Consider the following 22,129-nt stretch of genomic DNA (forward strand, 5'->3'; position numbering starts at 1 on the left):
TGTTTTTTATTGAAGCAGTGAGTCCTTGTCACATTCAGGGGAGGCTGTTTACCATCCACACAGCCAAAAACTGTGACCAGCCCTCGTCTGAGAGGGCAGGAGGTCAATACAAGAGTGGGAAGACATCACACTCTTCAACTCTTCTCTTGGCAGGGCACAGCAGATAGGGGTTTTCACGCTAAGAGCATTAATGCAAAGAGCATTTGTACAGGCCAAGCACGGTACAGCCAGCAGTTTGTTTTTAGCAATGCTGGCACTCCCCAGACTGCAGAAACACCAACCAAGAGCCTGGAGTAACAACTTTCCTTTTGATTTCTTCTTGCAGGACTTGCAGCATTCTTTGAGCAGCGTTTATGTCCTGGGTATAAATAAGCAGGTCCAAAACCCCATTCCACATCCCAGAAAAGAGAGGCTGGTTTATTCTCACTTCAGAAAATGAAATGCTTATCCATCTGTGGAAGTATTTTTGAATGGATAAGTTTGTAGACTTTCTTTAGCTGGGTTATTGTTCGCTCTTTTGGAACATTCTTTGCTTTCAGAGTTGTTTTGTTCTTGTGACAGAGGAAACGCAGCAATGTGTATTTTTCTCCCTGCTGAGGTCTGAGGCAACCTTATATTATAAAATAACTAAAGATTGATAATCACAAAGACTGCAAAGGGGAAGCTGCACTTTATTTAGAAAAAAAAAAGTCTGTGCTAGAAAAATTCTTTCTTTTGTTAGAAAAATATTTCTTTGGATCCTGAGCTCTGCTGCGCACATGGCTTTGTCCTGGGATTTTTGTTGTTGTTGTTTGGTTTTTTGTTGTTGTTGTTTTTGTTTGTTTGTTTTTAATTTTACAGTACTCTAAATGTTATAAATGAAATTTTATTTGGTTCTGAATGTCCGTGACCTGAACAACTCTACTTTTATTAAGGATTTTCTCCCTTTACAGAACAGAGTGGAGAAGCATGATGTGGTCAAGGGGGTGGAGAACTTTAAACCATATGGAGTGGACCTGAGGCCCCTGATAACCTATTTCTCAAAATATTATTTTGACAAGCCATTCCATATGTTTGGTTGAGTTAGCTGCTGGAAGAAGGCTGTGGGGTATCTTCTTGTTTTTCTGATCTGTTCTCTTTATGTAAAGACTTGGAAATAGCAGACCTTTGGGAGCAAGGTAGCAATCTGGATCCCAAAACATGTTTCTCAGATCTGTGTGTGTGTATAAGTATATAAAAATAGAACACAGCAGGAGTTGACCTTGGGCTTAAAATGCTGCTCAGTGAGTGCATCTGGGTTTGAAGAGTTACGCTCAACAAAGGAAACCAAGAATGCTTTTTTATTGCAGGTTATCCTCTCTATAGAATTGTTCTCCTTTAAGCCCTCATGAACTGTGCCCAGCCTGTGGTATCTGAGGACAGGCTGTTGAATTTGGTAGGTTTTTGGGGTTTTTTTTTAGTTTTTTTTAAAGTTCAGATGATGTTTATATGTGGCAAGTTTTAATCTCAGTTCTTAGAGTAGATTTTCTGGAGAAAGCTTTGACCCATACTTTGCTTTTCCACCACCTGCAAAAAAGGACTTGCATGGCTTTGGTTGGGTGTTTTTTAAGAATATGAGAGTGGGGCCTGGACACGTGCCCCAAATATCTGTGACACAAAAGCCCCTCCCTTCAGTGTGAAGGGCAGATAATCTATGGAACTCTGTTAAACTAAAAGAGGAAAGATTTAGATTATTTTGGAAGTCAGGAAGAAATTCTTCCCTGTGAGGGTGGGGAGTCCCTGGCACAGGTTTCCCAGAGAAGCTATGGCTGCTTCACCCCTGGAAGTGTCCAAGGCTGGGCTGGATGGGGCTTGGAGCAAGCTGGGATAGGGGAAGGTGTCTCTGAACTGGATGAGCTTTAAGGTCCCTCCCAACCCAAACCATTCTGGGATTCTGTGATTATCTGTGTATGCAAGTCTCTGCTTCCCATGTAATGCCCCACAGAATCAGGTTCATTTAAAAAACAGCTACAGAGAAATAGATCTTGGGAGCTCACATGTGATCAATTGTACATATCTGCTTTATGCTCTACAGAGCGTATTTAATCTTAAATCTTCCCTCTGAAAATAGTGCTTCCATTATTGTTGTCATAAAATAAATTGTTGAAGGTTTTTCTTAAAGAATTTTCCCCAAAGTCACCGCAAATGATTTTCTTTATTTAAGTCCAGTGAAGGATAGATGAGGTCTCTTCTTTAGTTGTTACCACCCTTTCATTTCTAAGAGGAAGGGTTTCAACTTCTTACAAGTAAGAAAAAGCAAAAGTAGGCAGTCAGTTGTGTGATTTTATTTATGCCAAAGTAAGAATTTAAGAAATGCACTTATAAAAAAACTGACATGAAGCCATATGCAAAGACACATTTGTAAATAGAAGGCGGCATTTTATTATCTGCCATTTCTCTCTCTTTGCTGCTGCTTGACATTAAACCAGGTTCTGCTGGTGAGAATTGCAGCCCCAGAAATGGCAGCAGCTCTCTGATCCCTGTGACACAGCCATGTCCCCAGCTCAACTTCCCTCCTTCATTTCTCCTCTCAGCTCATCTCACCACTGAATTTGCATTTCTGGACTTGATTATTAAGTGACAGGTTTGGTTTATTTAACACCCAGCTACTCATGTGTGGCTTATTAACTTAAATTTCCGATTACTAAGAAAGCAAATGGTGAATATCCAGGTGTGTGAAGCACCGAGGCTGCAAGACCTTAAAATTTTGGGATTTGTCCTTAGGAGAAGGCAAATCTTGTCTTGTGCTGCAGAAACCCCTGCAACCACTGCCTGGCCCCTCAAACCTCCTTCCTCCTGCCAAATGAGGGGCTGTTTATGGTTAAAATGATGCTTCTCATGCAATGCACTAAAGAACATCGTAAAAATATACAGCCTCTTAAAAGTAATTCCCACTAATGAGTTATTTTTAAGTCTTTTTAAACATAGCCGTGTTTTGGGAGACGTTTGAGGTTGTTCAGCCTGGAGAAGAGAAGACTGTGGGGAGACATTGGAGCATCTTCCAGTGCCTGAAAGGGTTCCAGGAGAGCTGAGAAGGGACTTTGCACAAGGGCCTGGAGTGCCAGGACAGGGAGGAATGGCTCTAAACTGCCAGAGGGCAGGATCAGATGGAATATTGAGGAGAAATTCTTCCCTGGGAGGGTGGGCAGGCGCTGGCACAGATTCCCAGAGAAGCTGAGGCTGCCCCTGGATCTCTGGAAGTGTCCAAGGCCAGGCTGGACAGGGTTTGGAGCAGCCTGGGATAGTGGAAGCTGTCCCTGCCCATGACAGGAGGCACTGGATGAGCTTTGAGGTCTCTCCCTACCCAAACCATTCTGGAATTGTGTGGCTCCACGGGAAGCCAAAGGCTGTGGGTCCTGGCTGCAGTGCAGCTGCTCTGCCTTTTTGCCTCCTGCAGCCCTTTGAAGATGACTCTGAGGCTAATAGATTCCACTGCCAGACCATGGATATTTTTCCCCCTTTTAACAGCTGTTGAATAAGATTACACACTCCAGCCACTTATTTAGCTGGTATTAAAGCTATCTGGTGAATTGAAAAGCCACCTGAGTGTTCTTTAGCTGGAATAGCTTGAGGCTATATATTTTTTCATGTTAAAAGCCCTAATGATGTGCTGGATGATAAGTTTCCAGGCAGAAAGAAGCCCCTCACTGTGCAGGGGGAAGGTCGGGTCAGTGACAGTGACTGAACTTCCAAATTGCTCTTTCTGCACGAGGAGTTGTGAGAAAGGAATTTCGGAGTGTTTGAGCCGAAATTTGGTCTGCTTTTGAATTTAGCCGCGGATTCACAGGGAGCTGTATAACTAAGCAGTGGTTTAATTTCCTTAAAACTACATGGGACAATGCCAGACATCTATTTCTGAAGTAGTTCTGTAATACAAAGTGGGTCTGTAGCCCTCAGGAAGTGGGAAAAAGAGGAATTCACCCCCTCCAATAGCAGTTGCTGGGTCTCCTGCACTTAATGGTCTGTAGAAAGGGAGGAAAAATCAAGAAAAAAGCCACATCTCCCATCCCTGTCCCTATTTTCAGAGCAGAACTGGTGAAAGACAGGCTGGAGGGGCTGTGTCACCATGGACCATCCTGGCCTTGCTGCCTCTCCTGGGGCGCTTTGTTGGTTACAGAAATACATTTTCCACCTTTAAATCAGCTGTATTTAGGCCCCAGCCTCTCATTGTGCCCAGGAGTAGACCCTAAGAACTTTCTGTAAGGTTTCAGGCCTTTTCAACCTGTGTTTTAGACTCAGTTTTATCCAATAAAATACAGAAATCTCCTCTTTACTGGCCTATCAACACACCAAGGGGTATAAATCGTCTTGTGCCTCGAGCTGAGTTCTCCATTAATCTTCCCCCAGGGCTAAAACTAACAGCACTTGCAGTCCATGTGCAAGTCCTTACAAAGGGGGTAGAAAAAAGCTGTTCAAAACGTGGCTGTTATTTGTTTAAACATTTGGAGGCATTTATCGAGTGACGCTGGCTTGGATTTCTACCCTTGCTCCTCGTCTTTTGTTTGTGTGTTTTTCAGTGAATCCTTCCAGGCAAGAAAAGTTTTGCTTGTTTCATTGAGTAAAACGAAGACTGTGAAGGAAATAGGATTGTTTGCAGTAAATGCTTTAGGATGTGAATATCTCAGAGGGAGAGAGCTGCTCTTCAAACTCTAAAGGACAGCTCTGGCAGAAGAACTAATGGAGTGCATTGGCCATTTAAGCTGGAATTTAGGAGTGCTTGTAGCAGGTTGAACAGAAAAGCTTTAGGAAGTTTTTCAACCAAAAAAAAAGGATCTGGACTGGTGAAATCATCACTTGTATGGGTTAATTCCTGTGGGTAACTTTGGTTTTCGAGGTTAAATGCATCAGAAGTGTCATTATGACCTATTCAGACAATCCCACAGGCCCAGGAGAGGTGGATGGAAAAGGAGAGAGGGGATGTTCTCAGCCTTTCTGGCATGGGCAATTCAGGCAAAATGAATTTATTGCAAGGCTTCTTCAAGAGGTGCTGATGAAATCTTTTCTAATTGTCCCTTTACCATATCTCTCCTCAAATTCTGGATATTTAACTTGGGATCTACTTGCTCTATATCATTCTGAAATTTATTATTTTATTTTGCCCTATTTCCCTGGCAATGGAAAAGCATCCTGTGTTTGTTCTGATGTGGACAAAGCTTAGTCAGAGTGACAAGGGTGTAATGAGTCAATAAACACAACCGACCTAGATCATTCACTTGTTTTGCTTGTGTTTGTAAATCTTTTTCATATCTGGTTGTTTTATTCATATGTCGTGATGTCTGATGTCTGGTTCAAGACGAGGGCTGGATATATAAGAATTCGCTTGCTGTGATTAATTCAAACAACAAGGCTGCTTCTTCCCTATAAATTTGATCCACAAAATTAAGTTTTTATGCTGCTCCTTATTTACTTTTTTAGGTCTACAGTCTGAGTTCTCAAAAGTTAAATAAATTATGTTAATATTTACATTTTTGAGGGGTCTGAAGACATTCTTAGGCACTGAAAAGTCATAATTCTTGACACACCAACTCCTCACCATTAGTTCACAAATTATTTTATAACCATGTAACACTGGCTCAAAAAAAAAAAAAACCATCTGGAGTTTTTATGTTGTTCATCAAACTAAACAAATGTGATCAAGAAGCCTCATGGGAAAGTCTCTGTTATTTTTCTTTTTGTCTAGAAATCTGAGCAGAGATCTGTGCGGTGACAGCAACATCGCATTTCACTTTTCTTGAAAATAAATAATCCTTGCTAGAGTCAAAGTGGGAAACTGAAACAGTAACTTTGATTATCTTAGTGCTCTTTTTTTGCATCAGCTCCTAATAATCACTCGAATAAGCAGGGAACCAATAGACCTGGTTTGGGCCAGAGGTTTATGACTGAGAGCACACTTTCTTTTCAGTAATTGCACAATGTTTCTCTCCGGTGCCTGCAGGTGGTTGTCAGCATTTGCTTTTCTGTTGATCAGGCTCCAATTCCTGTTGTGCATCTTTTGCTCCGTAGGGGAAGGGAAATTAATCTATTATTGATCAGGATCCAATTCCTGTTCTGTGCCTTGTACTGGGGAGGGAAAGGGGCATTAATCCACTCGGGGTTCATAATTCAAACCATCTGCAGGCTGTACCTGGCAACAGGGACTGTGCTCCTTTAGGCAGTTTGTGTTTGTAAGGTTGTTCTGTTTTTCTCTCCCCCTGGAGCAATCTTGAGATACCCTGCAATTGTCATTTCTCCTCTTTTCTCATATTCTGTGTCCCAGGCAGAGTTTGCACATTCCTGATGCCACAATGTTGTACTCTGTGTAATGTTTTTGCTATTTGTGTTGGACTCTTTATCTCCTATCCTGCCTTTTTCTAATAGAGCTGTCTATAATTTGATAAAATGAAGCTTTGCACGTATCCTGCATAGTAATCACTGATGCTTTTCTGCATCCTGGGCAAGCCTCAAAGTCTGTGGGAAGTTTAGGGTGAAAGTTTTCTAATATTTTTCTGCCAGGATAACTTATAAATGGTTTCAAAGTTCTGTTTAAGTGCTCCATTTCTCTATTAGCTTGAGGGTAGGGTGATGGTGATCTCTTCTGTGAAGCATATTTCTCACATAGACGAATTTCACAACATGAATAAGTAAATTTATTTTTGGGTACTGATTCCTGTGGGTTCCCTTCTTCACTGGAAGCTGGACATGGAGCAGCAATTACAGTAATTTACAGGAAAGGTAGGGATGAGGTGCAGCCAACCTCCCATTTCAGGCTCTTGATTATTTGGATAATCCTCCCCTTCCTCCTGCTCATGGTCACCTTGTTTGGATTGAGCTTCTTCAGAGGGTTGGGACCTAAAAGCAAGCCTCAAAAATAAACCTTATCATTGTGCACAAGCCTGAACTCAGACTATTACTTCTTTTCAGGAGATAAACGGTTTCTCTCAGTTTCTGTTGAGGCTGGCTTACCTCATATCTGCCACACGAATATGAGCACCCATTGAAGTAATACACTTAATATTCTGCACTGCAAATACAGACATAGATAAACTTTGCATGTCATAATGTAAAATCTGGGGAAGAACTTAATGTTTATGCGTTTCTGAAGGGGAAAGAACCTATTGTGTCTCCAGTCATCTAGCCCGGGTGAGATTTCAGTTCTGTTGTGAAAATTAAGCACCTGAAGTGGCTTTGATAAAGTCTGTGATCTTTATAAACTGTAAATTACATTATTTAAAATTCCCTGTACCTTACATGTCAATATATATACAGAGATAAAAAAAAATACTGTCTTTCCAGAGATGATAGGGCAGTGTACATAATTATTGTATTTAAATAACAGATTAAAATTCTACAGTGCATCAGTGCTAAAAAAAAATAATTTTAAAAAAAAAAAAAATCCGTGTTAGAGAGGCCTTGGATGGATTTCATTCCTGATCAGGCAGGAGAAGGGAGGGGGAAGTTCAGCAGGTTCAGTGATGTGCAGCCATTCACAGCCACAGGTGATAAAAACAAATAAACAGTGCAAAAGTTGTTCCCTCTTTCTTCTTCTGTCTTCTCTCAATTTATCTCTGCTTCATGGGGGATTGCCAGATTCCTGAATTCCACAGTCTGGAGAGGAGTTTATGTCCAAAGGGATGGAAAAAAACCCAAATCATCCCTTCCCATTTTCTTTTGCCTTATTTTTTTCTCTTTTTTTCTGTCTCTTAAAAAAAAAATAATGGAAAACATAATATTAATAATAGTAATGCCAATTAACCTTAATATCTTGGGCTACAAATGGCAACAATTCAACTGCTTCATGAGCAGCTTGGGATGGCAGCCACTGGAGGATTGGGGGACAAACTCCCTCCTGGCCCGAGTCCAAGTCTTTGGTGTTGCCACAGCCTTGCATCAAAACCTGTTTGGGGTCAGTCCTGAAGGCCTGCAGGTACTGGGCCCTTGTAGATCCTGGTAATGGCTCAGACAGTGATAAATGAGAAAGTTCAGAAGCAAAGGGGACATTGGAAATGCTGGGAGTGCAGTGGCTGAAATGGATAAAAAGGAAAATAAAGCAGTGTGAGCTCTCTTTTGGAGAGCAGCCCCTGTTGGATTAGGACTCTTGCCTGTGGCAGTCCTTCTGTCCAGTCATCTATTAAGGGCTAAAATCAGATTAAGAGCACATCCCTTAAGTGTTTTTTGGAGTCACTCAGCCCTGTCTCTGCAGCTTCCCACAGGTTCCCCCCAGACTGATTACGTCTGATAGTGAAGCTTCCCCTGGCTGCAGTTCTGGAGTCAGTGTTTTTCCCTAATGTTGCTTTGCTTTCTTAGCTGAGAGGAGGGTTCAGAAGGCAGATGGAAAGGAAAGGAAGGCCTTTTCTTTCCAAAAAGGTAGTATATAGCTGGGAATGGTGGCTCCCTGTTACTGGATTCATCTCACTGTAGCTCCGTTCCCACGTGCATTTGTATTACTTCCCAATTCAGTGTATTTAATATTTCCTTCAGAGAAGCTGAAGTTCAATCATTAAATTGAAGAATACATCAATTGAGCAGTTCTTAAACAGTGGAAAACATCTTTAAGGGACCATGGAATGGAAAAAGCAGGGGGAATGGCCAGAGATGAATGCTGAGATGCTGAGGGAGGGGAGGAGGAGAAGGAAGAGGTGATGAAAAAAGGCAGAAACAGCAAAGTGCAAGAAAGCTCAGGCAACAAAAAGTCTGATGAAGTAAAAAAAGGAACAATGAAAAGGAGAAAAATTCAATTGTTTTTGACAAAGGATTTGAGAAGAAAATGTCTGTTTACTAACAATGACATTCTGCATTGGATTTTTGTGTAGCATCAGTCAAGTAAAATCACATCTGCGTGGTGCGTGTGGAGGCAGAGGGATGGAGCAGCTTTATTGGCAGGCAGGATGAGAAACTTGGGAAGTCTGGGTAGTTGTTCATTATCTGATTGTTTGCAACACCACTCTGCCTTCCCCAGCCTGATGGAAAGCAAAAATCCAAACAAAACCCCAATGTTGCTTATCTCCGTTAGGATCTTGGCTAGTCTGATACTCCAGCCTGTGGATTTCTCAGAAAAGGTTGAAGTTCTGAAAGGCACAGATCCCAAGTTACAGCCCTACTGAGATTTTTACTCTGAAGTAAAACTAAGATCCTCCTTTGGTGTTTCAATTAGCCATAAAACAAAGCTGCAAAGTGCCCTCTGCAAAGGGAGCCCTGGGAATGGCCCCGTGGAGTTTGATTTGGCAAGGTTGGGGCCAGAGTGAGTTATGGGAAGGGGTTTCTTAGTGCTGCAAAGGGAAACTTGAGCTGCCTTTGAATATAAAATAGGAATATTCGTGTTGCCTCCATACTAATTAGGTAATACTTGGGGATTTTGTTGTTTTCTGTGTATGCTTGTTATGCCTATAGCTGACTTTTGAAGGTGTATTCCTGGGAATCCAAGTTGTGACCATTTTGATGAGCCCTGTCTCATGTCAGTATCAGTTCACTCACAGCCTTTAGCAGGGGCCTGCTTTGAATAAGTTTGTTTCAGGGATGGTACAAAATAAAAATAAGCACATGCTTTGTTTGTCTTTTGTTACAGTCACTGAGAAATCTCTGCCTTTTCCTGGTTGCAGGATGTGCACTTTTATTTCCTTTCTTATCTGCTGGGTGCACGCAGGGCCACTCGTGTGGGGCGATGGCAGTGACAACAAAGCTCCTCTTTGTCTGGTTTTAATGGGGAGCTGATAAGTCAAACAAGGGGTTTTCCTCTCTTCCAGATGGAGATAAGGAATGATTGCTGCCAAATTAGCCACTGGTTTGTTGAACTTTTAGCATTCAGTGCTGTAAACCTTCATCTTGGGCAGAAGTGCTGGGGAGAAGTGATGCTGAGGTTATTTCTTCTTGTCAGAAACACGCTTCTAATCTAATCAGCTCTTGTTTTCTGGGTTTTGGTTGGTTTTGTTTTATTTAATTACTATCTGGAAAATTTCTGCCATGAATATCTAAATGACCAGCATGGAAATCCTAGAAAATAGATTTCCTACCTGATGGCGTCGTATTTCCAGGAACGTTGTTGAGGAGTTGTAAAACCTACTAACAGCTTGTGTTTTGAGATCCTGTGTGTGTTTCATAAAGAGGCTGTGTCAGGTTGAGAGAGCATATTTAGGGCAAGACATAAATATCTGCTTACACTTTAAGTAGTCTTCTTGAATGCTTGAATTTATTCAGAAGTGTGGGTGGTATTCTTTAAATTTTAAAATGGTGCTCCACCCTTCCATCTCCTGTCCTACGCTAACTGCTGTCAATTAGAAAAACATCCAAAGGTAAAAGATTTGTCATTGAGAAATCTGCACACCTTGTGAACTTTATGAGCCTGGTGACCAAAAGCCTTTTTCTATGCAACAAGTGAAATCCAACGTCAAATGGCTTTTGGCATGCTGAGTATGATCTAAGCTAAGAATCTTCTGACCGTTTTCTGTTCTTTGGGGATTACCTTAAATTTTAGGGTGCATACCTTGTATTTCCCAATTTTCCATGCTGCTTAATGGGCATGCACTGGCCTCCTGTGCAGAAAACATTTCATGAACTGGCTTGCTTTACCATCAGTTTAGATTTACTTTCATTACTTTTCCCTGTAATTTGTTTATCGGTTTCCATATCTTTGAAAATTTTATTAATCTGTTATTCAAGCTAAAAAATAGCTATTTTTTCTTTCCCAAATGAGTTGCTTGAAGCAAAGTACCTATGAATACATGGGTATTTTAATTCACTTACTAAATGCATACAGAGAAAATTTACAAGCTGCCTTTTTACCATTTTTAAGTGTCTGCTGACTGTTGCATAAGCTAAATTATTTACAGTATGAAGCCTCACAAAATAGTAACAGATTTGGGTTATTTACTTTCCTGATAAGAAAAGGGGATTGAAGTTGCTGTGATATGCTGCTTTGTTAATTTTATATTTGTTCCCCAGTGTGTAAAATCTTTTTAAACAACTAACATGAGTATTGGCAGGGTCTTTTGAAATGGTGTGAAAGGGGTAAGATTAAACAAAACATGAAAAGGTCTTAAAAATATAAGTCAGCAAGTGCTTGATAAAAATAAAAGTGCTCAACAATAGAAAACCTTTAGGATGCTTTATTCATTTGCTCTGTCTGTGAGAATATTCCCGGATGGAGGGCAGGGGACAGCTGGGAGCTGTGGGGTTTTAGGTATGGAATTCCAAAGCCATTGGGAACGGCCCTGCTGGAGGTGCAAACCTGTGGTGAGGCCAAAGGGGGATGTTGGCAGCAGTGCCTGGAGCGTGTCACCCTCACTGGCACAGCCCTGGCTGTCCCTGGTGAGTTAAAAACCGATACAATCACGGACAAAGACCCTCTAACTAATTAAAGTTAGAAAGTGGTATGTTTATTCACCGGCGGGCGGCACGGGAGTCATCTCCGAAAGGCGTGGCTGCCCCGAACAAGGCTCTTTGCTCTCTATTTATTTTCCTAGATCTTACATACAATACATATGCATAACCCCAGCACCTCCCATCCCTGCTCTCTATTAAAATGAGGCTCTCAGTCCTTCACACATGCGCAGTTCTTCTCTTGAATTGGGTCTGTGGTCTCTAATTGGGTCAGTGGTCTCAAAGGGTGAAGTCAGGAGAGACTTCATCAGGTCTCTGTGACCCCCTGGCACCATCCAAGGTTCCCTGCTTCGTGATTGATTGATACGAAGTCCAGGTGCTGGTCATTGTTCTTAATGTTTCAATCTGTTCTTATAATGGTTCACTTACTCCGCTTTCTTCCATAAACACACTCAAAATGTAACAATCAGCACTAGCTCAGGCATCTAACCATCATTAACCCACCATTTACTAACCAAACTTACATCGTGATCAATACAAATTGCTTCCAACCCTTAGCTCAAACCTTAACTCTCTAAGGTCGTGGCTGGCCGGTGCCTCACCGGGTGAGCAGGCGTGTGTGTGTCCCTGCAGGTGCCAGCAGCCCCTCGGACAGCGCGGGCCCTGCCCTGGTCATCCGCCCGCACAACAGCAGCGTGGTGTCGGGGAGCAGCGAGGCCACCCTGGAGTGCGTGGCCAACGCCAGGTACGGGAACGCCTCCACGGCTCTCACTGGGACTCTGCGCTTTCTAGGCAAGGGCGGAGGAAGTGGGTTTTTGTTTCTTTTTATTGTTGTTAATTTGGAGATTGAAGCAGGACGCTCGCTCTTCGGAGCACCCTTGTTAGCGGTCTTGTTTGTCCAGCATTACTGGATTAAACCTATTGATTTTTCTGGCAAATGAGGGGGAGAGGCAGAGGTGCTTTCCCACCTGGTCCTTACATGGAAAGGAAAAGAAGCGCTGTTGAAGCAGCAGACATTATCTTAAGGAAAAGATTATAGTAAAGGTTAATAATATTTCAGCTGTTGCCTATCTGTCGCTAGACAGACACAAAAAGAACAACACTCACACAGTCAGGTTGTCAGAGCAAAAGAGCAAAAAAGAAGGGTGTTTTTTTTCTCAGCCTCGATTTATATAGATTCTGGACATTGACCAGGGATTGGAGAGTGAGGTTGCCACCTCTCCGAGCCCACTGGTCAAACTAGAAGTCTATCAATTGTCCCTCCTCCAAAGAGGAATACGAAAACAATCACTTTATGTTACAATGCATGAGAAACTCCACTACAAAAATGCAAAACATTAGAAGGCTGAAAAGAATAAAACTACACCTATCAACAGCAGAGGTGATACTGTTTGAACGGTTGATGCTTCCTAGTAAATAAATGTAGTGAGGATCTCCTATGAAGTGATTTTTCTAGGCACTCTCATTTTGCAGTGATTATTGCTCAGCTGTTCATAATGCACTGTAATACAGAATTCTCAGCATTCCCCCCATGTTTCCATCTAGTTGGCCTTGAATAGCTTTGAATTTCAGTGGAAGTGAATAGTTGAAGTCCTTGGGTGATAAGACCAACTGATTTACTTTCCCCTCGGAGGGCAGAGATGTTCTTGATATGATTAATATTGTTTTGGTAATTGAGTTGTAACGAAAGCACTTCCCATGCAGCTGATTCCCATAGCAGTATTTACTCCTTTTGCTTGGAGAAATCAAATTATTAGCACTTAAGTTCTATTGCTGTATCAATTAGCTGTACTTGCATAATGCCACTTGAGTAGTCTGTAGTCCTTGATGTGTGGAAGTTATACATGCATTTACTTTCTAACACTGTGTTTTGGGGATAGAGGAAGACTTAAAGAAGTTTTATGATCGGTAATATTATATTCCTCATGTGTATAAATATATATATGCACACAGAGATTATTCTGTAATATATATGTTTTATGATTTTATTCTTTTTTTTTTTTTTTTTTTTTTTTTTTTGGCAGACCTCTTGAGAGGCTGAGCGTGACCTGGAAAAGAAATGGAATCAAGATCACCAGTGGCATCAGCAGCTTTGGGAGACGCCTCACTATCACCAACCCGACCTCTGCTGATGTGGGGATGTACTTCTGTGAAGCCAAACTCAGAGAGAGCACAGAGGAGCCAGCAAGAGCGAAAGCTTTTCTTTCTATATTGGGTAATTCTCAAGGCATTTTGGTTTCTTAGGAAAAAAAAAAGGCTCTGGGCTGAGGTATAATAGGAAATAAAATTGATATCTTAATATTTCATTGACCTTACATTTGAACCTTTCTTCAAAGAACAGAACAAAGGAGGTGAAGGAGGGTTATCTTCCAAATTAATTCAGCCGTTCTTCCCTGCTAATATAAATTCATCAAATAGATTTTTTAAAACACTGCTGTGATTGTAAATCCCCTGTGAAACTATACATTTAATGGGAATTTTGAGAAATACAGTAGTAAAATCCTTAATGGGTAGCTTCCCTATCTTGGCTTTTAGGTGCATTAAATCCTGATTAACTCCTGGCTTGCTTAGGTCCAGTTTTCATAAGTCAAGTGCCCGTGTTTTTGAAAGAAGGCTTTTAGGAACGCTCCTGTGCTGCGAGTGCCGGTCAGGGCCAAGGACATTCTGCCGGCACAGAGCATTGCTGAGACAACAGGGCAGGGAAGGAAATGACATTAAAGCGGCTCTGCTTGCTGCACCTCCAGCTCCCAGGGAAACTTTGGAATTAATACTTCTAAAGGGGACGTCGCTGCCCTTTCCCTGCCTGTTTCCACCACCACCTCCTCTCTGAGCGTCACTGTAGGGAGGAGGCTGGAATTTGGGAATGGTGGTTCCTGGCACGTCTGATGGAATTCTGCACGTTAGCACAGTGCACACAGTGTGGAGTGCTTTAGGGCTTTTAGATTAAAGAGGTGGTTTAGCCTAGGGACACTGAGATGTTTTCAGCCAGAGATGATTGTGTAAAGTCAAGCTTTTATCTGTGGGAGTGTCCTGGGAGGTCGCAGCCCTGGCAGTGCCAGCAGTCCCTGTGCTGCTCAGGGTTCAGGCACGTGCACCCCTGGAGCTTTGCAGAGGGAATGCAGCCCACGATCCTTTACATCTTTGAGCCTTCTGAAAATACAATTTTAAAGACTGCTGCATGATCTGTATTCTGCTAAAGCAATTTGTAGTAGCTGCTGCTGAGAAGGCAGCTCTTCCCTCTGCAGAGCTCCATTCCAGATTCATTTGGAGCACTGTGTGTCTGTTATATTTATTACCTGCTGGACAAAGTTTGGTTCCAGTCTCTTTCCTTGCCCTCTGTTTCTTGGAGTTATTCTCCTTCTCTTTAAGGAGCAGAGATGGATTTTATTTATTTATAGGTTTTGTTTAAACTCTTCCCTATTCATGAGATTTTATTGTTGCTGGTTTTCCTTTGTTGCTGTGATGGCAGATCCAGCCCAATGCAATACTTAAAGTGGCCTCTTGGTTAATGTAAAAGATTCTTAAATACAGTTACAATAAAACTGAAAAATAATCACTGGGGAATCATATTAAACTAGCAGTGCTTTAGTAGCTTACCTACTATCTTATTTTTAAATGTTTTATTTATTTCCTTTCCAGTTTCAGGAGGCTGTCAGGGAATGAAGTTATGAAAAGGTCTGTAGATAAGAACAAGCAGATGAAAGAAAGCAGAAACAAATTGGTTACCAATTACTTTTATTTCCTTCTGATGGAACACGACACTTCAGATGCAGGTGTTTACTCAACGTGTCAGCAAAGCCTGATGGATTTCTTTATGAGTTTCTTGAGCTTGCAGGATGGATCTCTAATTCTAAACAGGGAGCCAAATAAAAGGATTAGTAGTTAATGCATAACTTATATTCAGCTTTAGAATTCTTGGATGGATCTGGCTGTCATTTAATTAGTCAAGGGACGGGTTCCAGAGGAAAGTGCAGACAAGATTCAAACCTACGGCTTTCTGCAGTGTATCTCTCCTAGTCCATGGGGGCAGTACTTAGAATCAGGAATGCTTGTCCATTTGCATGCATAAAATATCTGTAGCGTGAATGTGTACATTGGGAGCTGATAATGAGCTGTACTTCTTGGGAGAATAACACAGCGTGGACTTAATGAGGGGTCTTGACTAACAGAGAAAGGAAATTGCCTTAAAAGAAGAGGTTTGTTTGCAGAATGGGAGAAATCAAATTCAGCCCCTCAACTGCATGGCTGTGAGAGCTTCTGCAGATCAATAGGGAAAATATTTTACTATTAACAGGTAGAACAGGGGTAGCAATAAAAAGATGCATCAAAGATGTCACAAACACTGAGTTAATCAAAACTGTTTTCCAAATACATCAGTGCTTGGCTTTCCTAGCTAAGAGAAGTTACATGATTTGAGTGTGGCTCAGATGGTGACCAGAGCTCTATTACAAGGTAGTGAAACTTAGCACAAAGCCATCCACTCAACAAATTATTATTTGTCGCCTTACAGTATTTTCTCAGAAGTTTTTTCTGAATGTTTCAGAGACTGTATATCATTCTGTAAATTAAAGTCACAATAATATTCAAGAAACCTGAATCTCCAATGTACTAGAGTTGTACTGCATAAACAAGAAGAAAATTCTCTAGTTGTGTGTTGCTGCACTTCTGAGTGTGGCAAAGAGCTCCCTGACATCTTCATATTGTTCCAGAAAAGATAAACTGAGGTGGTTCCAAACCTTGGTTTTATTAGCTGCAGTTGTTATAAATTTTTAAAGGGTATCATGTTCCTCGCTTGGCAGAGTAACAGTTTGGGAAAGATTTGTTGCAGATTAGATAAGAGCACATTTGTTTTATCACTAAGAGTTTGAAGATTAAGTAATTTAAAGAGTCTTCCCATGAACAAACCAATTTGAAAGCTGAGATAATCTTAAATTCTTTTGCTCCACTCCTGCAAGTTTTAGTGACAAATGGCAATAGTCATTTCTTAAGTGACTGTTTTACAGGAAATTATGAATTTTAGAAGCTTAAGAAAATGGGGAATCAAACTCTTCCACTGTATGAAATCCAAACTGCTCTTTAAATTAGATGTAGTCAGAAAGTAAAACCTGAACAAAATGAGAAAAACAATTTGAAAGAAGGGCCTGGCATGATGCGTAGTTGTACAGAACTGAGGGTTGAAGCCTTGTTGGTCTGTCCAAAGGAACACAAATGAATAAAACAAACTCAGAGGAGAGGGCTTCCCTTCTTTTGGAGTGGTTTTGTGCCCAGAGATCTACACATGTTACTCTCATCTTGGGAGAATTCAGCTCTGTGTGACCATGGGATTTAGGAAGACACCAGAAGAGTTCCAGCGCTGGGCTCAAGGACCCACCTGGATGGGCTCTGACTTGGACTGTGGGGCTCTTTCTCCCTCCCTCCCTCTTCCAGGGGTGTCCAAATGCTGAAGGGTCTTCTTTGTGCATTTCTGCTGCTCAGGAATTTGCGTTGTGTGTTCAGAACTGCCAGAGCAGAATTCATTTCCCTCTGTAGCTACGAGCACCTCAGTGCCTCGTGCTCAGACCTCTGGAAACAGCAGCTCTCATGGCTCCAGCTTAGACACTGAGACGCTGCAGATGCTTCCTTTGAAAGCAGTGGAAAGAATTTTTCATGTGTGGCTCATAAGAGAAGATCCTGATGACTGTGTTCATCTACTGTGTAAGAAAATAATAACTTTTCAGGGAAACTATAATACAAGATGTCTTCGGACTCGCCTAATCACAGTTTGGGCTTAAAGGAAAGAAATACTGGCAGCTTTTGATTTGTCATGCCTCAGAGGTTCTGAGATGGGCACAGGCATTCTGCTCCGGGCCCAAATGCAACAGGATCTATCCCCTAGATAGGGTGAGACTTCTGGGCAGCCCAGCTCTGTCTCTGATATTCCCAACAGGTTCTTCCTCCTTTCAGCCCTGCGGACAGGACATGTGTTCCTTGGGCTGTTATTTCAGAACACACAGACTGCAGCTCGCAGTAGGGGTAGCAAGAAACCACATGGATCTTTTCATCTCTCTCTGTTTTAACCTGATATTCATGCAAAGAAACCTCCTGCTCCAAGGAGCCTGCTGTACCTGCATCCACAATGGGGCTTCTCTCCCAGCATGGCCGGTCTGATCTTCTGTCTGGAGCTACAGACTTTGTACCTACAAGGGGCTGTCAGGCTTCCAGTTCCTCTTCCTGTAGAAGATATTCACCAAATAAATTAGTTTATGGTAATGCTGGAGGAAGGCTTCCATGTTGAAGGCTCAATTTTCCTCTTAAATATGCAGCGCTGAGTTTCTGAGAGATGCAGGAATTTCAGCTTTGGAGGAGCCCCTGGGGCTTTCTCTGTTCTTTCTGACTTTCATGTGTGTATCTAGGATTAGGTCACACATCTCCAGTGCAGCTTGAAGGGTATGTAATGGATGCTGACTGCTATCTTTTGAATGTTAAAATCAGTGACCATGTAACTCCGCACAAGGGAAGTTAGAACAGGATCAAATTTTGCAGGCTCCCGAGGGCTTTTCTGAGAGACACCTTTCCATTGATGTCTGGAGTGCAAATAACCCCTGAAACCCTCAACAACTATTAAAAGCACACATTTATATTCAAATACTCTTTTCCCCCCTTGCCTGTACTTGACATTTTAGTGAAGATCAGTCAAACACCAATACAATATCTGAAGAATGCAGTATCTGTTTCTTTCAGCCTAATGTGGGCTGTGACCCCTCTCGCTGCCACACGCCACAATGCCAGCAGGGTGAACTCCCAGTAATGGGTCCTTTCCTATTCTAACTATTGTGATTCTATATGTTCCAAAAAATTTAAATGTTTGACCTGATACAGGAAAATCACTGTCATTCCTAAAAATTGCTGTGTCGAGCGGACCTGTGCCTGGCATGTTATATTCTTTGGAAGATGTTATAATTTCGCCACACATATTAAATTTCAACACATGATTATTGCCTGCAACAATAAATGTTAAATTCGTACTGTGTGATTCAAACCAAGCCTTATAAATATGCAGTGGAGTCATGTATACAGACAGCCAGAATACCCCCTCAGAATGGCATCTGACCCCTATAAACAGTGCTGCATTTTTATGGCCTCTTGCTGACAGTCATTCACCACGTGCTGTACAACCCAAATTCAGATACTCTGAATTTCTCCCTTGCAGTTAATGCTGGGCATTCATGCCCTTGGGCACAAAACCTGAGGTGCAGATGATACCTCTGACACCTCTGAAAAGTGAGAAGCTGAGGTTTCAGTTGCCCAGCACCTGTAACCGGAACTGTTTCCACCACAGCCTGAGATCTGTTGGCTCCACAGGACCTTCAGAGCATCCATGCTGCTGGTGAGTGGCACATGGGTGTGGAAAAGCTGCACAGTTGCATGGAAAACTCAAATTCCTTTACTTGGAGGGTGACAGAGCACTGGAAGAGGCTTACCAGAGGAGTTGTGGAGTGTCATTCCCTGGAGATGGTAAAAACCCTCCTGGAGCCTGGCCTGGATGAACCAGCTTCAGCAGGGGGATTGGTCTGGATGATCTCCAGGGGTCACTTCCAACCCCAGCCATTCTGAGTTTCTGGGTGAAATCACTCTTTTATTTGCCTCAAAAACCCTTAGGGTATCCCTACACCGATATTCCTGGAATTCCCTCATTCCTTGCACCACCAAGGCTAATTTTCCACAGAGCTGTAGTCCATGTGCTGTTCTGGATCTTCCAGAAATCCCTTACCAATCAGCCTTGCCATCCCAGCCAGGCTTGTCTCAATCTTTACTCAGTACAGACCATAAATTGCAGAGTTGCTTCTGAAAGATTTTCTCTATCCATGCTTGTCTTTCAAGAATATTTTGAGCATAGGATCTGACTTGTCAATGGGCAGCTGTTTTCTCTGTGTCAGGTGCAGCATTTGGCAGTTCTTCCAGCTGCTGGAGTGCTGTGAGCAGAGTTCAGCAGGCTTTAGTCTGGGGGAAAAGGTGAGTCTGCGCTTCAAGACTAGAAATCAAATCTGTTGGCACCAAAATTCCTCTGGGATCTGCCTGTGGCCTTTAGATTGCATCTTTCTGCTGCTCCTGCTCTTTTTCTGTCTTGTCTGCTTCTGCTTCTCCCTGCTTCTTTCAGAAAAACTGATGTGAGTGTTCTTTTTATAACATCACATCCCGTTTGCTAAGTGACAGTTGTCACTGACTTCAGGCTCTTTGTCACGTAATTCATTGCTTGATACCTGCTCCCCTAAGCATCTCCTCATGTCAGAAGTTTCTCTGAGGGTGACAAACAGCCTGTGTGGGATTTAAAGGAAGGAGCACAGGGTGCAGGTTAGGATTTTTGGGAGAGACACTGGGAAAGACGACTGTGTAAATATGCCAGGTGTAACTGCAGGAGATGTGCAGCAGCACATAAAACAGAGGTCATGGAGCCACCAGCATCTTTGAGGCCACATTAAGTGCTTTGCAGCCGGACTGCAGGCCCTGGGTGAAGATAAATCTGCAAATTTATCGCTGGTGTGTGAGTACGTTGCTGATCTGGGAGAAAGTTTGAGAGCTGGTGGCTGAAGGTTGCCAAGTTTAGAGATTGGCCCGTTAAGGGCAGAATCCTTTATAAAAGGAAAGGTGCAGTCAGGACCTCCCTAATAAATGTCAGTGACTAGAGAGACAATGGCAGAAGAAGCCCAGACTTAGAAGGGAGCGTCTGGATTTGTGAATATGTGTCTGGATGCTTTCCTGGCCCAGTGCTGCTTTGTCCTCACCCCACAATCACATCAAATTGCCGTGGAATGAAAGATTCTAATTTCATTTTGAGAGACAGACGTGTGGTCACTGACCTGTGTGGCCACATTGATGAGGACAGTGGGCTGAAAGTTTGGAAATTCAGAAGTCAACATCCAGAGAAATGGAGCGCAGGGAAAACACCAGGCAGGGCTTGGAGGATGGCGTGAGAGGAAGGAGAGTGCTCGGAGTGAAAACATGGGCTTGGATGAATTGCAGAGGACTCAGCAACTTAGCTGATCAAACATGTCAAAGTGTGTGCCATCAGTGAATTTCAATTAAATGTTCAGCTTTTCAAGTTGTTGTTGAGATTAACGCATGAGATCATATGCAATAAATCACAGCTTATTATGCATGTTTATTAATAGCTTTATATTTAGGCAGTGAGGATCAATAATGTTAACACATGTATATTATTAGAATATAATAAATCAAGTAGCTTGTTTTTATTGGTTTTGCTGGGTAAACAACTATTCCAGGCTGTTTGCAACCTCCCCTCCTCCCCTGCACGGCGTGCTGAAGACTAATATTGATTGGCTTTATTTGGAATGAATACAGAATTGTAATATCCATTGGTGCTCAGACGAGACCCCAGTTCTGTACACCCAAGCAAGTATTTTATTGAGTGAGAGGGAAGAACTGCTGGGAAAGGGGAGGCTCTGCTCTAACCTGGTGCCTCTTGATGTCACCAGCCACACTCACTACGCTGCAGGTAGCAACAAGATTTTGCAGGATAAATTTACATGATTTTGATTTTATTTACTAAAATGCTGATGCTCTAGCAATAATATAACCACAAGTCCTTTTTTCCAGTAGCGTTTGGTGAAGAGATTTGGGAGCAGGTCAGCTCGGATGATCTTGGATCTTGCAGCTTCCTCCATATTTCAAAACATACTCAATTTCCTTAAAATAGAAATACTGATAACTTGGTTTGACAAGCTACTTAGATTGCCTTTTCTGTATTTTCTAAAACTTACCAGTGAGTTTGGTTATGCTACAAGAGAACTTTATTAATAATCAAGTAAAATCCTTCTAAAAACAGTGCTCAGATGATAATTGCATTGAAGAAACTACGACAGCCTTTAGTTACCATGATAATAACTTCAACCTCAGTGCCTCTGGGACTTTAGCATGATGCTCTTCAATTTTATGCTGCATAGAAGAAAGAGTTACATGCCAGCATACTCCGCAATTTCTGCAGTCTGGTCTTTGTTTAATTAAACATCTAATATCTTTTCTTTAGCCCTAATGATAAAGTGGGGATTTTTATGATTATTACTATAACTTCAATTAAAGCATTAAATCTGTTTGCTTTCACAAAGTAAAACAGTTGAGAGGAATTTCTTTTAATTATGCTGCACTTGTCCTCTGATGTCGGCTCTGTGACATGCTATGGCACTTTATTTGACGTGCTTCATGCCTTGCTGTGGTGAAATGCAGTCTAGATACTGAAGCAAACTATCCTATAAAATGCTACATTGTAAATATAAACCTGTAGAAACCTCGGGGGGGGGGGGGGGGGGCTGCGCTTTCTAAGCAAAAAATTAACATGTTCCGTGATTTCAGGGCTATAAAATGAAAACTAGCCCCTGCTCTGAGTATTAATTTGCAGTGAAAACCCTTACATCTTTGCCTTCCATTGACTTGACCCTGGAATTGATACTCAGCATAGCAAAAAAATTCAGGCTTTTTTTTTTTTTTGATGATGCTTTTACCACCCAAAAACCTCTGCCTCCAAATAGAGACCAACTTGGACAAATGAATGCAACCCCTGTGGAGGGATCCTCTGGTGAATATTTTTTAATGAGTACCTGTTTCTCACTTTGCTGTGGCTTTGCGTGTTGACTTTTGTTTGCTTTCTCCAAGAACCTCCGTACTTTACGGCCGAACCCCAGAACGTGATTCTGGCTGAGGTGGAGAAGGACGTGGACATCCTGTGCCAGGCCATGGGTGAGTGCACAAAGCTGTTCTGACCTGGGTTGATGGCACGTGGCTGTCCAGTTTGGAAGAAATCATCTTATAGAAACCATCTTTTGTA

General features: G+C 42.1%; 1 protein-coding gene across 5 annotated transcripts in view; it reads left to right on the forward strand.

Annotated features, from left to right (window-relative positions):
• Window positions 1-22,129, forward strand: part of SDK1 (sidekick cell adhesion molecule 1) — a 384,927-nt gene that overhangs the window by 218,346 nt on the left and 144,452 nt on the right. For 4 of the 5 annotated variants that reach the window (XM_040078744.2, XM_040078745.2, XM_040078747.2 and 1 more), the window contains 3 exons: window positions 11,944-12,055; window positions 13,335-13,525; window positions 21,958-22,041. In XM_040078744.2, the coding sequence (XP_039934678.1) occupies window positions 11,944-12,055; window positions 13,335-13,525; window positions 21,958-22,041 (387 nt within the window). Of the gene's footprint in view, window positions 1-11,923; window positions 12,056-13,334; window positions 13,526-21,957; window positions 22,042-22,129 lie in introns of all 5 variants that reach the window. The other variant, XM_040078749.2, reaches the window with a different exon arrangement.

The sequence above is a fragment of the Hirundo rustica genome, chromosome 15 (genome assembly GCF_015227805.2).
Source record: "Hirundo rustica isolate bHirRus1 chromosome 15, bHirRus1.pri.v3, whole genome shotgun sequence".
Classification (NCBI taxonomy): domain Eukaryota; kingdom Metazoa; phylum Chordata; class Aves; order Passeriformes; family Hirundinidae; genus Hirundo; species Hirundo rustica.